At 44.6% G+C, this 27,942-nt stretch overlaps 1 protein-coding gene across 2 annotated transcripts; it reads left to right on the plus strand.

Moving 5' to 3' along the window:
- The first annotated feature begins 254 nt into the window (after positions 1 to 254).
- On the plus strand, positions 255 to 27,824 carry SBNO1 (strawberry notch homolog 1). 2 transcript variants are annotated; one of them, XM_027878541.1, is made up of 32 exons: positions 255 to 392; positions 6,519 to 6,652; positions 7,075 to 7,179; positions 8,114 to 8,423; positions 10,440 to 10,540; positions 11,634 to 11,730; positions 12,809 to 12,969; positions 13,853 to 13,986; positions 14,133 to 14,223; positions 15,138 to 15,299; positions 15,807 to 15,942; positions 16,021 to 16,126; positions 17,314 to 17,467; positions 18,139 to 18,321; positions 18,520 to 18,617; positions 19,247 to 19,398; positions 19,939 to 20,136; positions 20,417 to 20,587; positions 20,676 to 20,845; positions 21,597 to 21,728; positions 22,630 to 22,765; positions 23,194 to 23,306; positions 23,407 to 23,478; positions 23,877 to 23,976; positions 24,467 to 24,541; positions 24,784 to 24,930; positions 25,014 to 25,108; positions 25,235 to 25,327; positions 25,735 to 25,872; positions 26,003 to 26,079; positions 26,738 to 26,931; positions 27,505 to 27,824. In XM_027878541.1, the coding sequence occupies exons 2-32, from the start codon at positions 6,521 to 6,523 to the stop codon at positions 27,645 to 27,647; spliced, it is 4,176 nt and encodes a 1,391-aa protein (XP_027734342.1). In that variant the 5' UTR covers positions 255 to 392; positions 6,519 to 6,520; the 3' UTR covers positions 27,648 to 27,824. The 2 variants fall into 2 exon arrangements, with proteins under 2 accessions (XP_027734342.1, XP_027734343.1); XM_027878542.1 differs by lacking the exon at positions 255 to 392 and adding an exon at positions 866 to 1,241.
- The last annotated feature ends 118 nt before the right edge of the window (positions 27,825 to 27,942 follow it).

A 27,942-nucleotide genomic window follows, 5' to 3' on the forward strand; every position in this document is an offset into this window, starting at 1 on the left:
GGCGGGGGAGAGCGGCCAGCGCGCGGCAAGGCCCGCCGGTGTGAGGGGGGGGCCGGGGGTGAGGGGGGGGGGCGGGCGCGAGACGGCGGCGGCCACCACGTGACCGGGGAGGCCGCGCGGGGGGGGCGCGCGGGGGGTCACGTGGAGGCGCCGAGCGCGCGCCAGCGGCGGGGCGGTGGCTCGTGGGGTCACGTGGGAGAGAGGGGAGCGCGCGCGGAGGACGGGGGGGGGAGGCGCGGCGCGCGGGTCACGTGGTGCGGGCGGCCCCGGCGCCCCCCCCCTCCCTGTGAGGGGAGGGAGGGCAAAGATGGCGGCCGTGAGTTAGAGAGCGGCGGGCGGCGGGGCCGGCGGACACTTTCGGGAGCCCGCGGGAGCACCGAGCGCCACAGAGAGTGAGTCTCGCGCCGCCCGTAGCGCCTGGCGCCGCGCCCGTTCGGCCGCCTCCGGCCGCGCCCCCGCGGCCTCCCCGCGGGGTTCCCTCCCCACAGCCCCTCAGCGCGGCCCGCGGGGGTGTCCGGGCTGGGGGGGGGGGGGGACGCGCCGTGTCGGGAGCGGCCCCGCGTCTCGCTTGTCGCCTCAGCCCCGGGAAGGCCGCGCCGCCGCCCCCGCGGGGGTCCCGGCGGGCCGGGGGCGGCCCCGGGGCGAGGGAGGCGCCGCCACCGCCCCGGCCGAGCCCCGGGAGTCCCGCGAACTCGGCGACCGGGGGTGGGCGGCGGAGCCCCCCGAGGGCCCCGCGGAGCCGGTTCCGTGGCAGGGGCGGGGGCGGCGGGGGGGGTTTGGCCGCCCTCCCGCCCCGCGGAGCCCCCCGCCTGGCCCGCGCCTTTGTGAGCTCCTTGCGCGGCCGGGATTGCCGGGGCTGGTCACGGGGGGATGGGGGGGTTTGATTTATGGAGCCGGAGCGGCTCCGGGAGCCGCCGTGAGACGGAGCCCTCCCGCCCTCCCCCGCGATCGCGGCGCTGCTGGAGGGACGTTCAAAGAGGTGAAGGTCTGGAAACAAAAAAGTCGCGCCTGGGACACGATTACGCAGCCGATTCTGGCCCCAACCCGGAAGTTTATGTCGCGAACACGTGTTGGTGGGAAGGTGGCAGGGCTGCAGCCGCCCACCCTCCGGCCCTCCCGCCGCCCCTCCCGGGGCTTCCCCGCCCGGCAGAGCCTTCCCGGGGCCCTGCAGCCCCCGGGGAGCTGAACCGCAGCGACAGACACGGCCTCAAAGTCCAGGGACTCAAACACAGGTTGCTAGGGTGAGTAATTGTTTAACGTAGAAATGCCCCTAAAGTCTGAAGGGGAAGAGGCCTTGTGGGTTTTTCTTCCTTGTGGGGTTTTTCTTATATTTTTTAAGGTTGTTTCTTTATTATTTTTAGCTGCCCAAGTTTCACGCTGAGTTTGAGAGCATAAATTGTGCTTCCTTCCAGGTACTCATGGGCTGGTTTTAGATATTTGGTAGCTGTTAAAGATGAGGTTAGTTTTTGAAATGCTTAAAAAAAATACTCCTAATCTATTAGATAACTCCAAAGCAAGTAAATAAAATTATTAGTGTGACCAAATGACACCATCTAAAGTTAAGAATTAACTCAGTGATAATCTGCTTGGCTTTAGAATACTAAGGTTGGGTCTGGATTAAAATGATTTCAGTACCTGAGTGTTTTTCAAGCTACTCTCCCTGAAAATTGAAGAGCTATAGTTGATGAGGTAAAGCAGAGAATTTATTATGGCAGAAATTGTGTAACAACGTGACATTTGGATTGGTTTTCTGTGTCTGCCTTGCAACCACGAGATGTTCTATTTGTATGCAATCTTAGTCTTTAGAAATAAGATGTGGGCAGTTTGTCTTGGTGTCCAGATAATTTCTTTGCTTTCAGAAGTGGCTGAGAGCTGCTCCAGAAGCCACTGGAGCAGGTCAGGGATACAGGGAATGCACTTTTTTGTGCTCTGAGGTGCACCTGGAACTGGCTCCCAGGCCAGAGCTGAGGAGAGGTTGTAGTGCTCTCCTGCTGCTCTCATCTCCTTGACTTTTCACTTCTTAAAAACTTTCACTGCTGGTGAAATTATCACCTCCAGCCATTTAGCCTAAAAGCTGATTTCATGCCCAATCATTGCCCTGTGAAGTCTCCGAATATTTGAAGATTTTCCCGTTTTCAGAAGTGTATCCTGAGTGCTGTAAATTGTGCAGAGCAGTCATTAAAGAGCTCTGGGTGTAATCCCACAGCACCCTGAACTGTCCCTTGTGTCCTTGCAAGCTTTGACTTTAGAGAGGTAACCAGCGTTGGAAAAATGGGTAGGATTTTTTTCCAGGATGGGATTAACTGCTGGTTTTTGTGGAAACAACCTTGCCCATGTAAATGAAACATTAACCACTGATGTTGGGGTGAAGGCAGGGAGGGATGAGCAGTTCAGTAATTAGGGTTTACTCTCTGATTGGATGGAGACTTGGAAAGGGCCAGGAGAGGTTGGCTTGGGTTGGTTGGGGTTTTTTTATTGTGTTGTTGCCCAGGTTGCCCTCTGGAGCCAAAAGCTGGGAGATGAACCTCGTGGATATCCCGGGAATGCTGCTGTGTGAGGTTGGGGGTTCCCAGCCCTCAACCCTGTGCTGGGAGAGGCTGCAAAGGGAGATGTGGAGCTTCCAGGTCGTTAGTAACTCACTCCAGACAATCAGGGAATTTGGGGGAATGTCTGTCTTGTCTCTCCAACTTCAGCATTTGTGTGATATTTGAAATGGCTTCCAGGTGATGTGTATTCCTCAAAAATCCAAGGGGATAAACCCTTCCAATGAACTCCAATCCCATGGGTGTCCCAGGCCAGGGACAGAGCCCAGGTGTCCAGAGGGTTTGGGAATAGCTGGGCCTGCTCGATGGTGATGTTTGATTTGGACTCACCTGTGATCCTGGAAGTGATAATGGCTTTTAAATAAGCACTTCAGGCATGCAGTGTTCCAATCTGTAACTCCCAGAGCTGAAAATCCAAAGCCTTCTCATTGTTTGGGATTCAACCATTCTCTTCCTCAGGGCAAACAGAGCAGGTTGCTCGACATGTGTTTCAAAATCTTTTTTTTTTTCCTCCTTTTTTTTTTTTTTTGTTTTGCTTCTTTGTACCAAAGCTAAAATGGAAGGAGAGACAGAGCCAGGTTGGCATGGATACATGACATAATATTAAACATTGCATGCTGGTTTTGTGTCTTTAAATCAGAAATTATTTCCATAATACCAAAGAGTGGTAGCAAAACTGTCCTTCTATCCAAGTTTTAGGCTGTATTTTTCAGCAGGAGAGCACCTCAGAGAAACGCTTGATGTGTTTTTGGTGGCCCTTCTCGAAATGGCAGCAGTTTATATTTTTTTTCTTAACAAAGAAAATAGTTGAGAAACTACTACTGTTGAAATTTTATAAATACACTTTTTTTTTTTTTTTTTAGTTTTATTTCATAGGTTGATTCTCGCTCAGTGACATTGGCCAACCTCACTAAACATAGACAATCTTATCTGCAAGATTCTGCACACTCAAAACAGTTCTTGGAGTGATGAAATGCTGAGGGAACAGCTTGTAATATTCACAACTTTTTAATAAGTATTTTCTTCTGGAGATTTTTGAAGATGTGGCAAACAGGTCCTTATATAGTGTTGCCAAGGCTGAGCTGCAGAGCTTGATAAAGTCACTTTTCACTTCACTGAGGAACCTCCTACCTTGCAAGATTATGGAGCTGCTTCAGCCTGATAATGTTTTAGTCTTAACCAGCGTGTGGTACAGAAAATAAACTCAGCTACCACAACGCAGCCTCTCCTGTATTTTTCTCCTCGTTTAATTCCCCTGCTAAATTAAAACAAGGAGGGTGGGCAGCACTGGGGCTTGGAAGTTACACAAAGCCTAAAATTGGTGTGAAGTATTCAGTGACTTTTAATGTAAAAATTCTGGAAGTTCAGAATTCCTTTTGTTCCGGACAATGCAGCTTTGTTCCCAGTGCACAGAAACAAAATAACTGAAACTACTCAAACTTTCATTGTCCAGACTGACAGCCAAACAATTGCTGTTGTTTTACTGAACTTTTTGCTGGGTTGTGAGCAACCACCAATTTTTAAGACTTAAAATTGGGGTTATCATGAGAGAGATGCAGCTGGGGGACTTCTGAGTGAAAAGGGATCCTTCCAAACTGGAGATAACCCTGGAACTGTAGGAATTGCTTTGCTAGTTCCCCTCTCCAGTCATCTGGTGAAAACTTGGAAATAAGGAATTAAAGCGTTAACTTCTGAATTCTGGGAAATTGTTTTAAGGTATCTGAGCCCTCGTGGGTTTAGAGGTTAAAAATGTCCAGTTCAGTGTCACTGTGGATGTGTTAAACTTGACTTAAAAGACACTTGGTGGGTGGTGACACCATTTTCAGATGGCTGGGGAAAGTGTGTTCGTGTGGGGTTGGTGTGAGGGTTTTTTTTCCCAGCCTTGGTTTTGTTTTGAGTCTCAACTTCATAGAAAGGCCTTTCCTTTGTGCCTTGGGAGAGCAGACCAGAAGTCACCTGCAGGAATTGTTTCTCTCCAAGCGAACATTCCCAAGCTTCTGCCTTTCTGTGCCTCTGTTCAGTACAGCCACTTCTCTCCCAACCAAGTGTTGGTCATCTGCCTTTAGAGATCAAAACTACACCCAGAGCAAAGTGACACTTTCTTCTGTTGGGCACTGAGAGATTTGAGGTTATTTGTCCTTTGAGTACTTTGTGGAAGGGTGTTGATGCCTCTTCCCGATGGACCCTGGGAAGCTGTGATTGTGAAGTGTTTGGGAGCTTCTCTTTGCTGGGGTGACTCGTGTGAATTCCCCTTCTGTGGAGAAATTCACCTTCAGTGGCTGCCCTGAGTTCTGAACACCAGAAATTACTGATGAGCAAAAACTTCCTCTACACTCTTGATCCTTCCTGCCCTCACCTGTTTGCAGGTAGTGAACAATGCTGTGCCTAAACTTAGATGAGATGGTCACTGGGAGGATTTGAGCCTGATGAAAATGAAGGCTTTATGCTACCCCATTAATATAAATAATCCCCTTTTTTGAGATGGGAAACTCAATCCTTCTGAAAGGGGGAGATGAATGTCACTTCTTAGGCATTTTTATTGACCGGTTTAGGCTTCCAGGAGAGAGGCTGGAGAGTCCATTCAATCTGCTTGGTGTCTTAACGTTTCTTAAAATCTTCTGTACCTGCTAACTACAAACCAGGCTATCCTACCAGTTTATCTGATCACCTGAAATGCCTTTAAAATGAAGAGTCTGGTTCTGACAAGCCAGTGGTGTTGGATGGGGCTGTGTGTGGTCAGTGGCAATCCTGCCAAGTGTTTGTGACTTTGGTATTCTTTGATGCTTAAAAATGTGTCCTCCCCTTGTCCCAGTAGCTGAGAGCCCGTGCTTCACTCGTGGTGCTCCCCCTTTGGTGTGACTGCACCGAGGGAAGGTTTCTCCCTGCTCTTGGACAGACTAAAACCAGGAAGAATAAGAATGGAGTGCCCCAGGCTTGAGTTCTTACAAGAATTACCTGTTCTGCCAAACGTGCTGAGGGATCCGTGTGCCCAGCCAGCTGGAGGTGTTGGGCTGTGCCTGCACCAGGGACAAGCCAGGGAATGCTCTTTGGGAAGGAATATCTAAAACGCCAGCAAATATTCTGCTCCTCTTACCTGCTTTAGAGTAGGTGTTTGGCTTCAGTGAGGTTTGGGGTTTGTTACCAGTGGGTGTTAAGGGGGTGAAGATCTACTGGAGGTGCATCTTAACCTGTAAAAGCAACAGCTCGAGTTCTGTGGGATCATTTCATTTTTATCTTAATACTCGTGCAGGGTTTCTTTCTTAAGCAAGAGAAACACGTTATCTTCCCCCTTCGTCTTTAAACAGGGAGCATTTGGCTCTTTAATAAGTTTTGACGCTGTCTAGAATAGCTTTTTGAAATTAATTTTGCTTGTCCTCCACACAAAGGAGCCTGTGACCTGCTGGTGGTGTCCTATTTAAGGTGGAGTTACACACTCCAATAGTGGCACGTTCTGCTCTTTCCACCACCCAAACAAAAGTTCTCCGGTGAATGAATGTAACCAAATGTAACAGCAAGCCAGAAAGAAAAGCTTTCCTTAAGCTCTTTATCACCAACTTGTTAGGAGATAAAGTAAATGAGTTTTAATTGTGCTTCCCTCCTGCCGTGGCTTCACTGACAAAGACACATCATTAGCATAACACGCTCTCACCAGTTCTGCTTTTGGTGTGGCTTGTGATGCTTGAAAATCAAGTGCAACAAAGACTAGAAAAGGTGTCTTTTGAACTTTATGGCCACGATAACATTTCAGTAAATTGTTTAATTCTTTCTGCTTTTAAGTGGGAGTGTATTGAAAATATTTTTAAAAACAAAACAGAGGGAAAAGCTACAAACAAAAGAAGCAGAGCAAATCTAGAAAGTGAAACTGTTTACAGGAGACTGCACTAAATCCAGGAAAGGGAGTGCTGTGTGTGCAGAAAAATAGATGAAACTTAAATGTAACTTGTATTTACAGTGGTGTTTCTCTTTCCTTTTCAGAGATGGTGGAGCCAGGACAGGATCTGTTGCTTGCTGCTTTGAGTGAGAGTGGGATCAGTCCAAATGATCTCTTTGATATCGACTCTCCAGATGTGGTTCTTGCCAATCCAGCGCCCAGTCCAGCTGTTCAGCAGGTTCAGACAGGAGGACAGGGGAGCTTGGGCTTGGGGTGTGTGGGGAGGGCTGGGGAGGATGGTGGGCACAGCAAATGCTTCAAGAACGTGGAGTTTTCATGAACTTCTTGTTAGGTAGTACTGAGGTGGGAAAACAACTTGCTGCTTCATTTTGAACCTTTATACAAAAAACAATTTGAAACACTTCAGGTCAGTACAAACATAAATAAGTTTGATTTCTGGCCATGAGGTGATGGTTGAGAACTCTTCTGTCACTGCAGTCTGGCTTCTGTGCTATAAAATGCACAAAAACTGTAACACAACGCCGAGTTTAAGCTCCAGGATAGCCTTCAATCTGCCAGATTGTAACACTTTCAGCCTGGGAACAGAACCCTGGAGGTTTTATTCCTGCTAACTTGTTTCCTGCTACTCTGTCTCTGCAGTCAGTACCTCTCAGTGCATTAGAGCTGGGCTTGGAGACTGAGGCTGCAGCTGCTGTGAAACAAGAACCAGAGACTGTTTCTACTCCAGCCTTATTAAATGTTCGGGTGAGAACTGCTGCTCCAGGATTTGGGGGTGTGGGGTGTGGTGGGTTCACCTGGGCTGGGCACCCAGCTCCTTGATCCCTTCCCCTCCTCAGTGAGCCCAGAGCTCAAATCCTGAGGTGAATGATTCCTGAGTTGAGCCAGGGACAGGGAGATCAGCAATTTGTCTTGGGCAGACCAACCTCAGCTCGGGGACATGAATTTATTGCCAGCTGACAATGGAGTAGGATAATGAGAAATAAGAACAAATCTAAAAATACCTTCCCCCCACTCCTCCCTTTGTCCCGGGCTCAACTTCACTCCTGACATCATCGTATGTTGTCTTTGCCACTCCTCCTTCCTCGTGCTTTTCCCCTGCTCCTGCAGCTCCTTCACAAACTTTTCCAGTGTGGGTCCTTCCCATGGGCTGGGAAGTTCTCCATGAAATCCTTTTCTGGTATGGACTCCTCTCCGTGGTGTCACAGCATCCTTTGGGCACATCCCCCTGCCCTGGTGGGGGGTCCAGGTTGGGCTGCAGGTGGATCTCTGCTCCACTGTCACCTGCACGGGCTGCAGGGAGACATCCTGCCTTGCCATGGGCTCCAGGGGGATCTGCTCCAGCTCCTGGAGCACCTCCTCCTCAGGGTTCCTATACCTGTAGTGGTCATGTCTTGGACCTGGGTGATGAATCCTTCATCCTGTGGGAGTTTTTTAATTATTTTCCTTTTCCTTAAAATAAAATTTAAAAATACCCTTCCTAAATATGTGCAGCAATATATTGAAAGACACTTCTTGCAGCACAAGATAATCACTCTGGCATCTTCAGCATGTTATTTGAAGTCATTTCTTATTACAAGTGTCTTCTAAAACCTGGTGTGTCCTGTTGATGAAAGGCTAATAAAGTCTGCTGGGTTCTTTTTACTGTTTTCTGAAAATCTCCCTCATTCTTCGTTACCAGCAACCACCATCCACCACAACCTTTGTGCTGAATCAAATCAATCAACTTCCAACCTTGGGGACTACGATTGTGATGACAAAAACCACGCCTGTCACCACCACCAGACAGACCATCACCGTAGCCAAGATCATCCAGACCAGCACAACCACCCGGCCCTCGGTGGCAGCACCAGCAGTCAGGAATGCCTTGAGCACTGCACCTTCCAAGGACCAGATTCAGCTGAAAGATCTGCTCAAGAATAACAGTCTTAATGAACTCATGAAGCTGAAGCCACCTCCTAATATTGCCCAACCAGTAGCAACAGCAGCAAGTGAGTTTTCTTCTTTTTTTTTTTTTAAATAGTGTAATAATGATCTCGGATTTTCACTGATTGGTACAATACCATGGTGAAATGAAGTGGGTGAGGAAAAACTGATAGAATTCATTTTAACTCTCTCAGTGTTCAGTTCAGGGTGAAGGAGTATAAAACAACAGGCTTCTTAAAAATAGAGCTCTTGATTTACTTCATGGAATGAGGAAAATGACATTTTTGATTGCAGCTGGAAAATTGGTAAAATTAATCTCTGAGCATTACTGAAATCAATTAACCATCTTACTGGAGTCTGCATCAGTTCCTGTTCTGCTCTGTACTGGCTGTGCAACTGTAACAAACTAGAACCTTGTCTGGCATCTTCCAAACTCCATTTGTAGCACGTGCTGCTACTCCTGGGAAAAGATGTCTGTGAAGTGTCTCCTGCAAAGGGAAAAATCTGTCCCTCTGTTTCACTGGAGGCATCAGATCTATTGTTTAAAAACTTGAGTCCTAAAAACTTGTTCCTTTTCCTGTCACCTCTGAAATGTTGTGTTAACTGCCACAACTATTTAATTACCACGCTCCCATCTTCATTTTATGATTCCCTTCATAAGACTTCCTTGTGTGTTATTTCTGACATGTGGGCCACTTAATATAAGGGAAAAGCTGCATGTGTGGGAAACTCTGATTGAATTCTTTCCTGCTGCTCTGATTTCAGCTCTAGGTTAAGGCCAGACTAGTTAGAAAATCTCTCTGCTGTTGTTTCTCTGACAGGTGCACGGGCTTTGTCTGGATTTCTCTATTTTCATTGTGTCTGGAATGAGCTTGGCTGATTTTCTAGGTGTGGTTGGCATAACCTATTTTCCATATGCAGATGGAGAGTGCGGTAAATGAGCTGCCTGGGAGAACCGAAACAAAAAGCAGAATGTGGCTCATTTCACTGCCTGCTCTTAGGGAGTGGTTGACAAATTTAAAGTTCAGACACCAGCTGAAGTTGGGGTGGAGGGTGAAGGAGTGAGGAAGAGGAGAGAAGGTTTTCCAGGCCTGCCTTATCCACTCAGTGTGAAGTGAGAACTCACAGAGGCACAGAATAGGTGACAACAATTCACAAATTGTTACAGTGGCACAGCTGTAGAAAATATTGATTCTGTAGCTTGTGTATGAAGTGAAAAGGAGACATGCAATTCCAGAACTGCATTTCTAATCTTGTGTTCTTATGTTTCTGTATTTTTTTTTATGCTTTATAAAAAAAATTGACAATACCTGTGGCAAATTGGAAGGCAGAGAAGCTGTTGAAAGGAAACATGGTCTTCTCATCTAATTCAGGCAGCAGGAGTTCTAGATTGGAAAAATAATAAAAAACTGAATTATGCAATGTCTTTGAGGAAAATTTTTATTTGTGCATGTGTCTTAATTGGTTTTGGGGGCAATTATGCTAAATTTATTCCACAATGGAAGCTTGACAGCTGGTTTCAATGTTTTACATATATCCTTGTGTAAATCACTGTTGTTCTGTACTGAGCCCCATCACCAGTTGCTTCCAAATGTGACTGAGGCCAGGAAAGTTAATAAATGGTCCTCTTAAAAGATCCTGTTATAAACTTTAAACAGTTGAGTCCAAAGTGTTGACTTTTTGTTTGACAGAACTACTTGTAGTTTCTCCTAAGGTGGTAAATGCCACCAGAGCACCAGGTGAGTTCATTTCTGTTGAAACACCGGGCTTTTTGGTTTGTTGTTCAACTTCAAAAGCTCACAAGATGGGGTAGCTGGAAATCCTGTGTATAGATTTGGTGAAGGTGGAAAATAATGTGTTAAATATTGAAACTAATACACAACTGTCAGTGGCACTGCATGGAGAGCTCCTTCAGTTGAAGGAGTAACAGGATTTAACTCCTTGCTTGGACTTGGTAATTTACTCAGAAGCATCGATGGATTGTGTTGAAGCATCAGTGTCCTACTTGGTATTTTAAACTTCTAAAAGTTGAATTGCTGTTTGGAGGGAATTCCTGTTAAACCACAGCTTTTCTTTTGCAGCTGACCTAAGCAATGGGGCAGTGAAGAAGGAGGCTTCCACGAAAGAGGTAGCAAGAATATGGATAAATGACATTAAGATGAGAAGTTTCTCACCTACTGTGGTAAGTGGTGGAGATGAATTTGCCAGATGAGTGTGTCACTGGCCACAAGCACCTGGGGCCAGTTTCAGGGTTACTCATCCCTGCCTTGTGCGTGGTGGAATCGCCAAGTGCAGCTGTTTGTTCAAAAGCTCAATTTCTTCACTAGAAACTTGGTTAGATGACTAAACCCCACAGCTGTGTGGAGCGCAGACTGCTGAGTAAATGACAACTGCAACAAGTTACTGCTCTTAACAGAACCTCCCTGTGTGTGTGGAGAGGGATGTGCTGATTAAAGGTGATAAGCACATCACATTTTCTTTGGAAATAGCTGTTTTCCAGTGGGGAGAGCTGGAGGAGTTCCCCTGGCACAGCTGTCCTTGGGGCGGTCGGACTGAAGATGTAAATTGAGTATCTTTCAATTTTCTCAATGTAATAAAATTACAGTCTGATGCTGTAATTGAGTTTTGGCATCTTCACTGATAGCTTGACTCAGGCTGAATTTGGGAAGAGCTCTGCTCCTCAGTCACTGGCATAGAGAAGGCTTTTGAGATCACTTTTGTCTTAAATATTAATAATTGTGGGAGATGTTTGATTTGTCATCTAACAAGTATTTCACAAATACTGAAATACTTACACTGACCAAGGCCACAGTAAAAAACAGGGAACTGTCAGGTTTCAGAGACTTCTGGATAGAGCTGTGACTGTTTTAACTATTCCCCAAAGTTGTAAAATCACATCAAGAGTGTGAACTGCACCAGACTTGAGGGGAGTACTTGGAAATTAGGGCTGTTGTGTTTTCAGGGAGGTTTTCTTGAAGTCATAGTCTGGTTTTAATACACTGTAAGGAGAGTTTCTTGTTAATTCTGCCTATGCAAGTTTGAGGTACTTGGTCTCCTTGCAAAGTTCCCTGACTTTGTGTCTTTGAGGGGTTGTTCAGAGTTGAGGAATCTCCACTCCTGTCTGTGGCTTTCCCAGCTCTTCCCTAGTTCAGCCAGTCCATGTGTTAAAACACTCCAGTGTAAGTTTGGCCTCGTTTCCTTTCTCCTGCTCATTTTCAGGACCTGGAATATCAACAGTGTGCTGTTTGACTAACAGGGGTGTTTCTCTCCTGCAGAAAGTGCCAGCAGTGAAAGAGGAGGAGGAACCTGAGGAAGAAGATGAAGAGGAAATGGGCCACGCCGAGACCTACGCTGAGTACATGCCAATAAAACGTACGGCCTGCTGATGTTCAGTTCCATCCAAAGGCTGAAATGCTTTCAGAGCTATTTTGGGTTGTAATTACGGCAGAAAACAGATAAGTTACTGTCTGAGTCAAGTTAAAAGAACCAAAATACGGTGTAGGTTTTCCTAGGAGATTTTTTGTCTTCTACAGTGCTTGGAAGATACGTGGATTTTTTTTTTTTAATAGAAGAGGAATTCTTTAGTTAATCTTTGAGCAGTATTTGTTTCACAGATATGACTGATGAACCAAGATGAGGGTTTGGTTTTTTTTACCTATGTTAAGATGCCGTGTGCCTCAGCAGAGGAAATTTTGTGAGGGGATTAAGTGCTCACTGCTACACTTAAAAAAATCTACTTTGAGTCTTTTGGTGTGAAATCACCCTGAGCACATTCTTCCTGCATTGTTCCTGCTTGACTACTTAGAACTGGTTCTTGGTTGGTTTTTCTTTTAAGTGACTTTTTACTGCTGTTAATTGCCATCTCCTGTCTTTTCTCCTTTCTCTTTATTGTACCCATTGACAGAAAGCTGCTCTCTTGTTTCCTAAGCACACTGTTGACCTGCTGTATAAGCAAGGCAAAATAATTTGCATGGAGTTTGTAGCTAAACAGTTAATTTTTATTGCCACTGATGAGATCTGTCAGCAATTAAACCGTGTCTGTTCTAAGTCTTTTCTCCTCTCATTCTGCTTAAAAAAAGGCACTATATAAATAGAGAGAAGAATGTTGCTTTTGTGATTCTGGCATCCTGAGGCTGCTTTTGGCCTTTTGGGAAGACAAGGTCCAGACTGGTTTTTCTCAAACATGACAAGTCCACAAATACTTTAATTTTCTATGAAGTGAATTTTATCTTCATTTCATACAAACTGGGGGAAGGTGGTGAGAAGAGAAAGTAAAGATTGCAGTTAAAAAGTCAGATTAACGTGTTCCTTCATTTAACACTTGACGAACCATTGCAGTGAAACATTATTGACTTCAGCCTTTGCAATCGCAACTGTGATTTGTTTTGGTAAATATAACAGTATAGAGCTCTTGGTTATGTTTTCATCTTCTCCCTTCCTTTTCACCCAGTAAAAATTGGGCTCCGCCATCCTGACCCCGTGGTGGAAACCAGCTCGTTGTCCAGCGTGACTCCTCCCGACGTGTGGTACCAGACGTCGATATCAGAGGAAACGATTGACAGCGGCTGGTTGTCAGCTCTGCAACTTGAAGCAATCACTTATGCAGCCCAGGTAGGCCGGATATCAGCGCAGCTTAAAAGCTAACAGGGAATTTAAGAAGAAAAACTACTGTCTGACAGGCATGGCTATGTCAGGTTTACAAGGAGATAAAATTATAAGAGCTTAAAGGTTTGAGTTGCATTAGGAGGTGGCAGGTGAGCTTCAGATCAGATAAATGGGGGGTAATACACCTAGGAAAGCTTCTTCTAAAACACTTCCATAATGCTGTTCTCCAGCTGCCTTAAAACTCGGGTTTTATTTCTCCGAAATAACTTAATGGCTGCAGTTGCAGCAGGCTGAGAACTGAGCCCCGTTTGACGTCACTGGGAGGGGTATGGAGAGCAAGATTGGCTGTTACGTTGCTGCTGAATTAAACTTCAGTGTGCCCACACTGAAAAAAACCCAGTGTGGCTGGGGCAGCTGGGGCTGGAGAGGAGAAAAATTTTGGACTGGGAATGAAATTCAGGTTTACGTAATCAAGAAGTCAGTGATAGCCCACAAAACCCAAGAAACAAAACGGAACTTGGTGAAAGGAGAAACTGCTTTAAAATGGGTAGAACAACCCTGCTTTCCACAGGCTCTGCCTGTCTGGGTCTTGCTGCTGTCAATGGCTGTGGAAGTGCTTGTTGGGGCATGGGAAAAGGCCCTGAAAGAATGACACAGGATATGAAGAGCAGTTGCAGGTGCTGAGGGAAGAAGGGTGTGAATGGATCCCATAAAGCAGTTAAGCTCATATGCTTTCCTTAAATAAAATCCCCTTTTCCTGCTGCCAGGAAAGTTTGCTTGGACCACTGGTCTTCTCCAATAGGATGTTTCTGATGTTTGCTCCTGTGTGACAATCCCCAGTGATGTGTTCTGGAGGATGGGTACGAGTTCTTTGTTCTTTTTCCTACAGCAACATGAAACATTCCTGCCCAATGGAGACAGAGCTGGATTCTTGATAGGTGATGGTGCTGGTGTAGGAAAAGGAAGGACCATAGCTGGAATAATCTATGAAAATTACTTGTTAGGCAGAAAAAGAGCAGTCTGGTAAGTGTGTGAGGCTGTGTTAGAGCAGACGCTGCAGTGACTGGATGACTTCAATGCAGGGTCATCTGTCTTTGACAAAAATTGTAGCAACTGCTTTTTGAGCTGGTGCTGCAACTCACAGAACATGCCTTGTTTTGTGTCCTCAGGTTCAGCGTGTCAAACGATCTGAAATACGACGCTGAACGAGATTTGAGAGACATTGGAGCCAAAAACATCTTGGTTCATTCACTAAACAAGGTGTGGAAACTTTTTACTATGTAGGGTTGAGGCTCAGCCTCAGGTACGCCGTGTGAGGGTCATGCATGTTGATTGTTCTGAGAGCAAGAATGGACTCATTTCAATAAATGTGCTGCCTGGGCCTTGTTTGACAGGCCTTAATCTCACAAAGAACCACACAGAGCTTTAAGTTAATCATGTAAATAGGCCCCTTGTAAGGATTAAGTCTTAGCATGTGCTTTTTTTTTTAATTACTCTTCAAGCTGCTACTGACACTGCTCGTAGAGTATTTTCTAGGAAGTTGAAGTACTCTTCAAATCTTTCGAGCTTTGTAGCATTTGAATTTTTGCCTTTCTATCTCTCAGTGCACATTTTAGATGTACTACATTTTGTGTGTAATGCTGGAATAATGGGCTTGCTCGGTGATTTGTTAAAGCAGCAGTGGTGTGAGCAGTTATTTTTGGAGACTGTGGCTGTGCTCGGGATTAGCCACTTAAATTGTGAAGTGTGATTGCTGGTTGAATTCACTGAACTTCAAGTTTGGTTTAAGTTATATTTTGGCTTTGTGAGTTCTTAATTTCTAAACTAAAGCTTCAGAAATCATCACTTAGGGTAGCAGCAGTAAACACACTTTGGAAGTATTGGCTCTGAAGGGATACATTGAAACTAAACTCTCAGTTGTATTTAAATCAAGGAAAATGTGTAGCCAAAGAACGTCTGTTAAACTTTTAAAGCCTCAGCTCTGGTGTTCCTTAAGGATGTATTTAAATAACTTAAACAATTAAAATATGCCCTGTGTGTAGCTGTGCCCTGACTCAGGAGGTGGGATATGGGGGGTCCCAGTGTTCAAACCTTTAACACCAGCATCCCTGAACCATCTGGGAGGTGGGATTGAGGAGGGATCTCTTTTGATTAATTTCTGTCATTTCTTGCAGTTCAAGTATGGGAAAATCTCTTCCAAACACAATGGAAGTGTGAAGAAAGGTGTCATCTTTGCCACCTATTCCTCTCTTATTGGGGAAAGCCAGTCTGGTGGCAAATACAAAACCAGATTAAAGCAGCTGCTTCACTGGTGTGGGGAAGACTTTGATGGAGTTGTATCCTTTGTCTGGAGTTCACTTGATTCTAACAAACTTCTGTTTGAACTGAAATCTGCAAAAATAATCTTGTATTTGTGGGTATTGTCCTTTGTTTGTGTTGGCAATCAGTTGTGTGCATGCTCTGACATGAGACTTGAAGTTTTACAACCAATGTGCCAAAAGTATTATAATCATCCTATTGCCACACAACTCAGGTACAAGAGGGAAGCTTCTGCTTTTACTGCAACAAAACATAAGATTCTTTAACACCCTATTTTAATTTTACACTAAAGTTCTCTGCAGTGAATTATTAAAAAAATATTTTTTTTTGAGTATCAACAGCATTCTCAAGAACTCCAGTGTTGGCAATTGTGTTCCCAATTGTCTTCCCAAGGTTTTTACTGAAAAATGACTGACTAATGTCTTCTTGAGTTTACAATTTACCTGTTGTAATCAGCAGCTTTGCTTGCCTTCTGTTTGCTGTTCTTAACACGCGGGAGGAAGTTTTCCTTAACGACAGCTCAGATTGTCTTTGACGAGTGTCACAAAGCGAAAAATCTCTGTCCTGTTGGCTCATCCAAACCAACAAAGACAGGTCTGGCCGTCTTGGAGCTTCAAAATAAACTTCCCAAAGCCAGGGTTGTTTATGCCAGTGCCACAGGTATGTGCTGATGGCTTGGCCCTCGGTGTCCCTGAGTGTCTGTGATGTCACTGCCTCACGCTCTGCTCTTCTCCTCAGGTGCATCTGAGCCAAGAAACATGGCCTACATGAACCGACTGGGAATCTGGGGGGAAGGAACTCCCTTCAGGGAATTCAGTGACTTTATTCAGGCTGTGGAAAGAAGGTAATAAATATCTCCAAGACATGCTGCAGGAGCACACGTAGCTGGGGCTGGCTGTGCTCTGCATTCCTTGTCTTCACTCCCTCAGTCCTCTGCAGACATGTCCTGTCACACCAAGAACTTCCTAACTCTGCCAGAAATGTGCTTTATCTTAGGTGGTGAAAAATAGCCTGTTTCTCTTGCTTCCAGGAAAATATGAGGGCTTTAGAAGCTTGATGGGGAAAAAACCCCTTAATGTGGGTGTTAGGAAAGGAAAAGACCTTGCTGCTCCCCCTGAAGCCCCCTGTGTGTGCTCAGTGTTGATGGCTCAGTGTTTGCAGGAGGCCTCTGTTTATGCATCAGCTCAGGCAATTTCATAGGAGGAAATAAATCTCCTTCTTGTGCTTCCTGGCACAAGAACCCAGCTCAGGGAGATTGTGTCTGCTGTGGCAAAGTGCTTCCTGCCTCAGAATGTGTCAATAAAACTAAACGGGAGGGGTCAGAAAACACCACTGCTGCATTCTTTGGTAGGTGAGCATCTTCATGTAACGTGTTTTGCCTACTTAAAGAATGTTGAACACCTCAGACAGCTTAGTGTGCATTTTATTTACCATCTCCAGACTGTGCAAGTCTGGTCTCACTTCATTTCTGAGTGTGGATCAAATGAGCAATTATTCCCCAAGCCTGTGAGCAGCAAAGCTTTGCAGGTGACTTCTGTGCTCTCAAGGAATTGCTAAAGGTGTGTTGCTGCTGGAGAGGACTGAAGTTACCTACTAATTAAATCATTTTCATGCCAGCATAAATCTGAATGGCTCGCTACAGTTTGTATTAATTATTTTAAACCTTCAGTGGAATCTATAAAATTACAAGATTCTGTTAACATTTGGACCAACTCCATTATCCACTTACAGTTTGTAAGGTGCTGTCTCCAAATGCTTCCTAGGTCACTGGGGGGAAAAAATAACTGAGTTTTACCTCTTGGGATGCCCTTAATTCTCACAAGGCAAGGGATACAGTTTTATGTAAAGGCTATAAATTTCAAACCCCCCTGACTGGATGTGTTTAACAAACCAGCACTAATAATTCCAGATATCTTTTTTGTCAGCTTGCTGTTTTCTTATAGAGCATTTGAGCTTGTGGGTTTGGGATTTCTTAACAAATCCTTGCTCTTGAAAATTCTAATGTGGCCTTAACGTGTTCCTTTATTTCAGAGGTGTTGGTGCCATGGAAATCGTTGCCATGGATATGAAGCTGAGAGGGATGTACATAGCCAGGCAGCTGAGCTTTTCAGGTGTAACTTTCAAAATCGACGAAGTTCTGCTTTCCCAGGAATATGTCAAAATGTACAACAAATCTGTGAAACTGGTAAGAGCCCCCTTTCAAAATCTGCTTTCTGTGTTGAGTTCTGAGAGGTTGAAGTTGGTTGAAACTTGAATGCTCCTCAAATAGCCTGTTGAGAGATGGGAGTGTAATCTCCTTGTCTCTTTTAATATAAAGATTTCTCCTTTTAAGACTTGGCAAAAGCTGTTAATTCTTGTTCTGAGTCATAAAAGGTGCAGTTTTGGTTGGATCTTCCAGTACCTGCCAGAATCCCTGCCTTCCAGCAGTACTGCAGAGACTTTGGTCACTGTTGTCCAAGTTAAAGCAGTTCTGCTGGTCCTGCTTTTCTGCTCCTCTGCCCCCATGCAGGCAAACCCAGGCAGTGGGTTCTTCTCTTCTTGGGATGGTGCTGAATAATTAATTATGGCCAGTGCTCTCTGCACTCTTAATGTATTCATGGAGAATCTAGATAATTAGGAAACACTGTGTGTGTTTGCTCTGCTTGTAATGCAAATGTATCTGCTTTTTATTAAGAGAGTAATTGCTTAATTTACTAAGCCGTAACTGGTTTGGGGTTTTTTTTGTGAGCTTTGCTGTTCTGCTGAGTTTCCTTAATACTATAACTTTAAACTCTCCTGTCTCTATGTGGCTATTAAACAATGTATCTCTGAGCCTCAAAATACACCCTGTAAAGCCCCTAACCCGGTGTTGTTCAGTGGGTCAGCGCTCGGGAGAGGTTCCAGCAGGCGGCCGATCTCATCGACGCCGAGCAGCGCATGAAGAAGTCCATGTGGGGGCAGTTCTGGTCAGCACACCAGAGGTTTTTCAAGTACCTTTGCATAGCCTCCAAAGTGAAGAGGGTGGTGCAGCTTGCTCGGGAGGAAATCAAGAACGGGAAAGTAAGTTGATCAAAACTCCTTTTTTTTCAATATTTTTCCTAATTGTAAAGCTATTAGATAATTTATATATATATATATATAATGCAAATATTTTTTGCACTTTATGCTGTTGAAGCTATTTAGTGAGCAGGAATTCAGGGAAAATTAACTTGCAGCTCAGACCTGGTTGACAGTGTGTGGCGTTCGTTTGTCCCTCAGTGTGTTGTCATCGGCCTGCAGTCGACAGGGGAAGCGAGAACATTGGAAGCTCTGGAGGAAGGTGGAGGTGAACTGAACGACTTTGTTTCCACAGCAAAGTAAGACTGAAGTTTTAGAACTGTTCTTTGGCTTTGTGTGTGTGTGTCATTTGTCCTTTCACGTGTCAGAGGTTCCTCAGTTTGCAGAAAGTTGGGAATCTTTAGTACTGCTGTTCTTTACTGCAGCTCCCTGTTCCTAAGGTGTGACAGTGTTGCTCAGGTGACCCCTTGGTTAGTTCCTGGTTTTTGTGGCATCCCAAAATGTTGTCAGGTGGGAACAGCTCATTCTGTTCTACTCCAGCTGGGAGGAGGGGAATTCTTGCTGAGTGTGCATTTAACCAGAGCAGGTGGCAAACCAGGACTTCCCTCTTTGAGGTGAACCAGAGCCAATCCTGCGGCTGCCAAGCTGGAGATCTTAATAAATTAAATTAATCTGTTACTGAAACTGAGCAATAAAAAAATGGCAGTAGCAATACCACTTGTTATCAAAACCGAATTTAAGTACCAGTGCTGTAAAATAAGTGTTTCCTGCTTTTAAGGTCACAAATACAGCACCACAGGTGATAATACCCAGAGTTGTGTGCACTCACAAGGAATTGTTCTTCAGAGAGGTCAAGCAGTTAAATGTTACAGCTTTGTACTTTAAATAAATGCAGATTCCACTGAAGAACCCTTTTTTTCTTACACAGAGGAGTGTTCCAGTCTCTTATTGAAAAGCACTTTCCAGCTCCTGACAGGAAGAAGCTGTTCAGCTTGTTGGGCATTGACTTGACTGCTCAAAGCAACAACAATTCACCCCGAGACAGCCCCTGCAAGGAGAGCAAAGTCAAGAAACGAAAAGGTAATGCTGCCGTTCTTCCACTAATGCCAGAGTGGAAATGGCAACTTGAGAGCTTCCTGGGGGTGAACTTGGGATAAAACATGTGAATATCTGTACAGTCATTCATGTAAGAGCAGGTATTGCAGGTCTCTGAGTTGGGGGTTTTCATTAGCAGATTTTAAAGCTGCTGCTGAAGCACCACAGCCTGTACATTTTGGGCACTTCTTCCTCAAAATTGGATTGATCTGTTATGGGTGCAAAATGCCTTGCACAGACCATTTCCTGATGCAGTCACACAAAGAATTGCTTTCTTTTCTTGAGGCTCAGTAAAGAGAAGCCTGACACACCCCCCCTTCCCAAGCTGACTATCTTCTTGCCCAGAAGTAGGTGGTGATAAAAAACTTGGGAGGGAGATCTTGCTTAAAACTTAGATTCTTTTAAACAGTTCAGTTTTTAGAAGTGGAGTATTTTTCTAGTTTCTGTACAGGAGTGGTAACAAACCTCAAAGTGTTGATTGCAAAGTCTGAACTGAGTTCCTTTTCCTCTGGGGTGATGGAGCAGGTGAAGAGATAAGCAGAGAGGCCAAGAAAGCTCGCAAGACTGGGGGCCTTGCAGGCAGCAGCTCTGATGAGAGTGAAAGTGAGTCTGATGCGTCAGACAACGAAGAAAGTGACAATGAGAGCTCCAAATTCTTGAGTTCTGGAGATGATGATGACTTCAACCCATTCAGAGATGAATCCAGTGAGGATGATGAAGATGGTAAGACAGTTTGTGTTTCATCGAGCGAGTAGCTGTGTTTGCAAATAATAAGCAGAAAATCTCTCCTAACCATTTCAATGAACACCAAATAAGTGTTTGCTGAGCATGTAGTTTAGTGCCAACCAGTCTGGAATCAGCACTAGAAGGTAAATCTTCAGTTAAATTTTACACACTGGAGTTCAGATTTCTTTAAGTCACTCTTTGCAGTGAGAATGTATTTCTTTCAGAGGGAAGGATGGGCTGTTCAGTAACTGTTTGTAACTTTTTTATTTAACTTCAGATCCCTGGCTCATTAGAAAAGAGCATAAAAAAAATAAGGAAAAGAAAAAGAAGAAAAGCATAGACCCAGATTCCATTCAAAGTGCCTTACTAGCCTCTGGCCTGGGATCCAAACGACCCAGCTGCTTCACTTCCACCGTTGGAACCACCACCTCCAGCACCAACACGTCTGGTGAGGAGCTGCTTTGATGTTGATTCACTTTCTCAGCACTTGGGCAATAAAGTTCCTGAATCTCAAAAGAGTCTCTCTTAAATTTCAGCCAACAGCAACACGAACAGCAGCTTTGTAACGAGTCAGGATGCTGTGGAAAGGGCCCAACAAATGAAAAAAGAACTGCTGGATAAACTGGAAAAGCTGGCTGAAGATCTTCCACCCAATACACTGGATGAGCTTATAGATGAACTGGGTGGCCCTGAAAATGTTGCAGAGGTAGGCTGGTGTGCACAGGTGGAAAAATGTGTGTTTTTAGAGAGCTGGTTTGTCAGCTCTAGGCACTAATCTCCCAGGTGGTGAGAGTAGAGGTTACCTTGCTCTGAATTAGAGAAATTTGAAGATTGTGTTAGGAGAGAGGAGCTCTGAATGGATGGACGGGTTAGTTCACAGCCTGATAGTTCCCCTTTGGGTAAATCACAGCAGTTCCTCTTGCTTTACAGGGGTCTGTTTAACTGGCTGTAGTCAATTCGAAGCTTTAGTTCATCCTCCAAAACAATGGAGATTAAGGACCTGGGTGTGTTAATGAAAAGCCTGATTAATTATTCTCTCTTTCTCAATAACTTCAGAAACGTCTTCAAGCTGCCTGTCTCTATCAGGTGGAAACATTGCTGTGATTTAAAAGGCCCTGTCAAAATCAGTGACAGTCTAAGCTGTCTGTTGAGTTTATTTTCTTAGTACTGCTGGTAAATCCCTTATGAACAGTAGCATAACACTGCATTTTTACACAGAAATGCTTTGTTGTGCTTTTGGTCTCCTGAGTTACCTCTAAATCAGAGTTCCACATAGCGGGGAATGGCATCGACCAAAACATAACCCATGTTCTCTAAAGTGCTTTTGCACTTGGAGTAAATTACTGACTCTATTTGAAGGTTGATAGATGAATAAATAACAACTCTGCTTGGGGCTTTGGGTCCTGGAGTGGTTTTGGTGTTGCCACAATGAGCCTGTGTTCCCTTTCCCCTGGCAGATGACGGGCCGCAAGGGCCGCGTTGTGAGCAACGACGACGGCAGCATTTCCTACGAGTCCAGGTCCGAGCTGGACGTGCCTGTGGAAATCCTGAACATCACCGAAAAGCAGAGGTTCATGGATGGAGATAAGGTAATCCCTACAGAGATAGAATGTGCCAGATGCTGCAGCCACACAAACCTGTTCGAGGTGTGGCTCAACCATCACTGCACAGTGACTTGTTGGGATAAAGCATTGCCTGGTTATGGAAGGAGCAGTGAAAAATTGAAGAGAAGCTCCAGTGACCTTATTGTGGTCTTTGAGTATCTGAAGGGGGCTACAGGACAGCTGGAGAGGGCCTGTATATAATTATTAGTTAATAAGCATTTTCTGTTTACTGCTGTGTGTTTTGTTTCTCAAATCCATGTGTTCCTCTCCTTCCAAGAGGTAATAATGAAACTGGGAAATGGGGAAAGCCCCTGACTTGGTATGAAAAAAACTTTCAGGGAAGGGGTGACGTTGTTAACCCTAACAAGGATTGAGAAGTAAAAGAGTGATGGCTTTTGTCCTTTACATTGCACTCTGAAAGAAAATCATCCTGACTGGATTGATAAAAAGAGGAGGAGAGAAAACCCTTCCCAGTGGTTCACTTGGTCTGTGCTGCCACAAGAGGGCAAGTGGAGTAAATGTCACTGTGTGGAACTTGTGTGGTCTGTTGTGACACTTGAGGGTAAAGACTCAGTTCCTGTAAGTGACTCGTCAGACATTTACATTCTTTGAAGGCACCAGAGTGGCCCAATCCTGCTCCTTCTACAGCATTAGCAGCAACTTTTTGTCTTTTCTGTTACTATTAGAACAAGTCTCTGTGTCCCCCTCCTTTTTCTGAAGTGCCAGCCAACATCAGAGAAACCTGCTCTCTGGGAGGGCAAGACTGCAGCATGGACCACGTGTTTTCATTTACACTGAGATGGTGTTGAAAAGTTAAAGCAAAACCCCCTCCTATGACACTGAAAACTGAAGTTTGATCTTGGGTTTGTGTTTTTCTTGCTCCAAGAACATCGCCATCATCTCGGAGGCCGCCAGCTCTGGGATCTCCCTGCAGGCAGATCGGAGAGCCAAGAACCAGAGACGGAGAGTTCACATGACCCTGGAGCTGCCCTGGAGTGCAGACAGAGCCATCCAGCAGTTTGGTAAATACTTCTGTCTGTACCCTTTCTGCAGCAAGCTCAGTAACACTGACTGAATGTACTGCTGACTCCTGGGACATCAGACTGAGGAGGTGACCTCTTAAGGACCCCTCCAGTCATCTTTACCCATGAGCAGAATTAGCTTTATCTGCAGTCACAGCTCATTGTCTTGAAAGTTTTGAAAGAAACTTTGCAAACAAGCCTGTGCTGCAGCTTTGGAGTTTTATTTATGTATCAAGTGTCTTTATAAAAGTTACCACAGCTCTGGAGCATCTGTGCTGCCTTCTGTTGGCTGTGATACAGCAGGAACTTAATTTTCAGCAGGATTAAGTTCTAGCTTTTTTTCCTTACTCTACACAATTCATAGTTTTTTAGAAATATTCCAAGAAGTGGAATTTATTTAACATGTGTGCTTCTATTTAATTATCCAGGAAGAACTCACAGATCCAACCAAGTGACTGCTCCAGAGTACGTGTTCCTCATTTCTGAACTGGCAGGGGAGCAAAGATTTGCATCCATAGTTGCAAAAAGACTGGAGAGCTTGGTAAGATGGTTTCAAGTGATCTGAACCTTCACTTGAGAAAACGCAACTTAGATTTCTTTTCTTTAAAATTCTGTTTAATGACAACTGTGTGTCTTAACAGGGAGCCCTCACCCACGGAGACAGAAGGGCCACAGAAACTCGAGACCTCAGCAGATTCAATTTTGACAACAAGGTGATGGTTCTATTTCTGTTGGAAAACCTGTGCTGTGGTGCTTATTCCACAATCCCATCTCCCACCTGCAACTGTGTCACTCTCTGAGGCAGCCAGTAACATTCTTAATTCTGTTTGCAAAGCCACAGGGAACACAAATGTGTGTAAATCACTGTTCTGCCTTTGCAAACAAACTCTTGACTAAATGGTGTGTCCTTTCCATCACAGCTGAAAGATTGGCAGTCCTAATTTGAAATTAAGGCTGCTTTGTTTTCAGTTATAAGCTACACTACATAAAGGTAATAACCAATTCCCTTCACCGTTGCAGAGAAAAATGTTTTATTGTGAATCAAACTGTGTGTGCTTGGGGCACAAACCCTGGACCCCATTGGTAGAACAACTTTCTTTTCCTTGCACAGTATGGCAGAAATGCTTTGGAGATTGTGATGAAATCCATTGTGAACTTGGACTCCCCAATGGTGTCACCTCCTCCTGATTTTCCTGGAGACTTCTTCAAAGGTAAGATAATTCACTGGCTGCAATAGCTTCCTTTTGATCCTTCTCCAGGAGGCAGAAAATGCAAATAATTGGAGAGCTACGAAACATTGTTGCTATTTAAACTGATCAGGTGGGAATAACAGCCAGGGAGAGTCTGTGCACGGGGCTCGAATGTTGAAGTTCACGTCTGAAATAAGATCTGGGAACTCTCAATAAAAGGAATGTTCTGGATCTGCTTGGCCTGTTATATCCAGTTCTTTAACTGCCTTTTCCCATTATCCATTGGGATATCTTGTTCTCATCCGTGGGGCCACTGATGTTTTTCACTGCCTGTGCTTCCTGCAGGGGCAGAAGGCAAAGTCCTGGCTTGCTTATTGATGTATTAGGTAGGAATTGGAAGTCATGGAATTGAGGGGTGGGAATTGGATCCCATTGCCAGACAAGCTGTTACTTCACTGGGTTATTTTTAGATGGCAGAGCAGCTCTGACTGAACTTCCTTCCCTTTCCTAGATGTCCGTCAGGGATTGATCGGCGTGGGCCTGATAAATGTGGAGGACAGATCCGGAATCCTGACCCTTGATAAAGGTATGGAGTGTTCAGTGTGTCCTTGGGATGCTGCTGGGAATATCCCATGCCATGCCAGCGGATTCCTGGCAACAGCACTGAACTTCTTCTATCTTGAACTACCTAAAAAATTACTTTTTAAAGGAGCTTAATGTTTTCTTGGATTTAAATAGTCCTTAAGACTCTTTGATAACAACAAGCTCTGAATCAGTGCTCAATATTTGTTGACCTAAAACATGTATTTCTTTTTTTTTTTTTTTAAGATTATAACAATATAGGGAAGTTTCTGAATCGAATCCTGGGCATGGAAGTCCATCAGCAGAACGCTCTGTTCCAGTACTTCTCTGACACGTTAAATGCAGTTATTCAAAATGCTAAAAAGAATGGGAGATATGACATGGGCATCTTGGGTGAGTAAATAATTGGTGAGTAAATAACTCCTGTACTCGTGTGAGAACAGAGAAACAGAACAAAACTGGGCTTTCCTTTTCAGATTTGGGCTCTGGGGATGAGAAAGTAAGGAAGGCAGATGTTAAGAAGTTTTTAACTCCTGGATATTCTACCTCTGGACATGTGGAGCTGTACACAGTAAGTTTATTCTGCATCACCTTTATCAAAACTTACATGCAAAAAGCATTAAACAACAGGTTTAGTTCCTGTGTGTGGAACTGTTTTAAAGTCTTTTCTCACTCAAATATTCCCACTCTCTTGTAGATCAGTGTGGAGAGAGGAATGTCTTGGGATGAAGCAACAAAGCTCTGGGCTGAACAGACAGGTCCAGATGATGGGTTTTATTTATCACTACAGGTAAGGGTCTTGTCTTTTGGTTTATGTTCAGGGAAATATAACCTGAAAAATTCCCTGTTCAAAGTAGTCACTGTTCAGTTTTGCAAAATACTTCAAGTCTTATAAATTCACTTAAAATTTGTTTTTAGTGATGAGTATGAAGTGCTCCTTTTTATATCTCAGGATATTTTCTGATAGGAATATGAGCCCAAAATAATAGCTCTTATTTAAACCTGTATCAAGAAAGCAGGTACTTTCCCTGTGAGGTTAGTGTGGATCTCTGTGTTCTAGAGGTGCATTATTATTCCTGATTTTGGTATTACACATTCCCATTACTCTGGAAAGAACTCAGTATGGAATCACTTGTCATCAAACATTGTCATCATGTTTAAATTTAGCAAGTTTTTGGTTTGTCTTTCTTTTTGCAGATAAGAAATAACAAGAAAACAGCGATTCTAGTAAAAGAAGTGAATCCTAAAAAGAAGCTTTTTTTAGTATACAGACCAAATACTGGGAAACAACTCAAACTAGAAACATGTGCAGACCTGAAAAAGAAATATAAGAAGGTAACCATTCAAATTATGCTTTTTTTAAACTTTAAAAAAATTTTGAAAATAAGTACAAGAGCTTTCTTTTTCTGGTGTTTTTATATAATTCTGGTAATTGATGTGTTTTCCTCTACTCCCACTCTGCCAGGTACCCTCTGAGGATGCTCTGCCACACTGGTTGGAGCAGTACAATTCCTCTGCAGACACCTGCACCCACGCCTACTGGTCAGTGTTTTCACTGGAACTTCCATTGCAACTGCTTTTTCACTTCTTCTGTTACTCTTGGGAAATCTTCCTTCTTCCCTAAGAGAAATTGTCCCATGACCAGTCAAATGACCCAACTCTAAAGTGAAAACACAGAGCTTTGCACTCCCCCTGGAGTCCTGATGGATGGGATGAATGCTCTTGTATAAATTACCCTCAGGAGAAGTGCAATGACCCAGGAGTAGCTTGTACTCAGAGTGTCTTGCTCTGAGCTATTGCTGTGATCTGATAGTTCAGATGTTATTTGGGGGTGGGGGGAAGTGTTTATGCTTCGTGTAGAGATGAGATGGATGGGAGAAACAGCTGTTCCTGTGCTGCCTGTTGTGTCTGAACTCAGCTAGGGCTGAATCCCCGAGGAGCAGCACAACTGATGGAAGTTTCAGATTGATATTGAAACTCCTGAATGCTCTGATCAGATCCCAGCGTTTCCCAGGCCATCACTGATTCCCCTGAGAATGGCAGTGTCTCTGTACATTTTGTAGAGCACTTACCATCACAACCCTGCCATCCCTTAGTGTGTCCCACAGCCCCCACTTGACTGAGTAACACCTTCAATAACTTCACCTCTCATTTTGGATGAAATTGGGTATAGAAGCTGTTTTTTTCCCTGTGTCTGTAGGAGAGGCAACTGTAAGAAGGCGGGGCTGGGCCTGGTGTGCGAGGTTGGGCTGCGCTGCCGCACCTACTACGTGCTCTGCGGCTCCGTGCTCAGCGTGTGGACGAAGGTGGAGGGAGTCCTGGCCTCTGTCAGTGGCACTAATGTGAAAATGCAGATCGTTCGCCTGAGGACAGAGGACGGGCAGAGGATCGTAGGTAAGTGCAGCTGCTGCTCCTTTACTGCTTGGAGGAGGAGGAGGAAGTTGTCCCTTTGTCCCAGACTTGTGTAAAAGGGGCTTCTGAGACAACGGGCTTGTCAGGTGTCCGTGGGGAGGGGCAGAACTACAGCTCTTGACATCTGTATTTTAACAGTATAATGCAAACACTGTTTTGAGGCAGGTTAAAGAAGGAAGAATTTGTTTTCAGCCAGGCTTTGGGACACTTATCCTCTCGGTTCTTTTGATTTACTCAGAACAAAAACATCATCTTTGGCTTCTGCCAGCCAAGCTACTGTGAAATCATAATGGCTCCGCTTTTCTCCCCACTCTTGGAAAAGAATAGTAGGCCCTTGAAATAATTGTTTTCCTAGTTTTTGTGCAGAATGACTTCCAAGATTGTCTTGCCTTCTCACTAAACCTCTTAGTGAGAAGCAGAACTTGTGGCTGTCCTGATTAAACGTGACACCGCGAACGCTCGCTGACCGTTGCGTAAATTAAATGGTGGAATCACCAGCCCGAGGTTTTAATGAGCAAAGTGTCCCTGAAACAACTGCTTGGCTGCTGTTCCCAGGTCTGATCATTCCTGCAAACTGCGTGTCGCCCCTCGTGAACCTCCTGTCGACGTCGGACCAGTCGCAGCAGCTGGCGGTGCAGCAGCAGCAGATCTGGCAGCAGCACCACCCCCAGAGCATCACCAACCTCAGCAACGCATAGGAGGGGGACGAGCTACAGGTGTTGACTCTGGTGTTGGGGAGGAAAAGGCTGTAAAAGCATATCACTTGCATAAAAAATCAGGGACAGATTCCAAAGAAATATAACTTTTTCAGTTCGGTTGTGTGCTCTCAAATACTTTGGGAATAAAGAGCTCTGACAAGGTTGGTAGAACTGAAAGCCAGCAGTTGTTTATGGTGGTGCATCTGTCTTTCCTTCTGCTCTCTGTAGTGCTTCCTGTTTGCTTTTACTTTTGGCCTTTTAAGCTACAAAACCCACGATTTGTTTGAAAATGCTT

The sequence above is a fragment of the Empidonax traillii genome, unplaced genomic scaffold (genome assembly GCF_003031625.1).
Source record: "Empidonax traillii isolate 1590-97213 ecotype Southwest subspecies unplaced genomic scaffold, ASM303162v1 scaffold43:size1863611, whole genome shotgun sequence".
Taxonomy (NCBI): Eukaryota; Metazoa; Chordata; class Aves; order Passeriformes; family Tyrannidae; genus Empidonax; species Empidonax traillii.

Bases quoted from the DNA above. Each gene is read 5' to 3' on its own strand.
- SBNO1 (XM_027878541.1), top strand. From the start codon at position 6,521: ATGGTGGAGCCAGGACAGGATCTGTTGCTTGCTGCTTTGAGTGAGAGT. The intron at 11,731-12,808 runs GTACGGCCTGCT...CTTTTCACCCAG, and splicing joins TGAGTACATGCCAATAAAAC to TAAAAATTGGGCTCCGCCAT. The intron at 25,873-26,002 runs GTAACCATTCAA...CCACTCTGCCAG, and splicing joins TGAAAAAGAAATATAAGAAG to GTACCCTCTGAGGATGCTCT.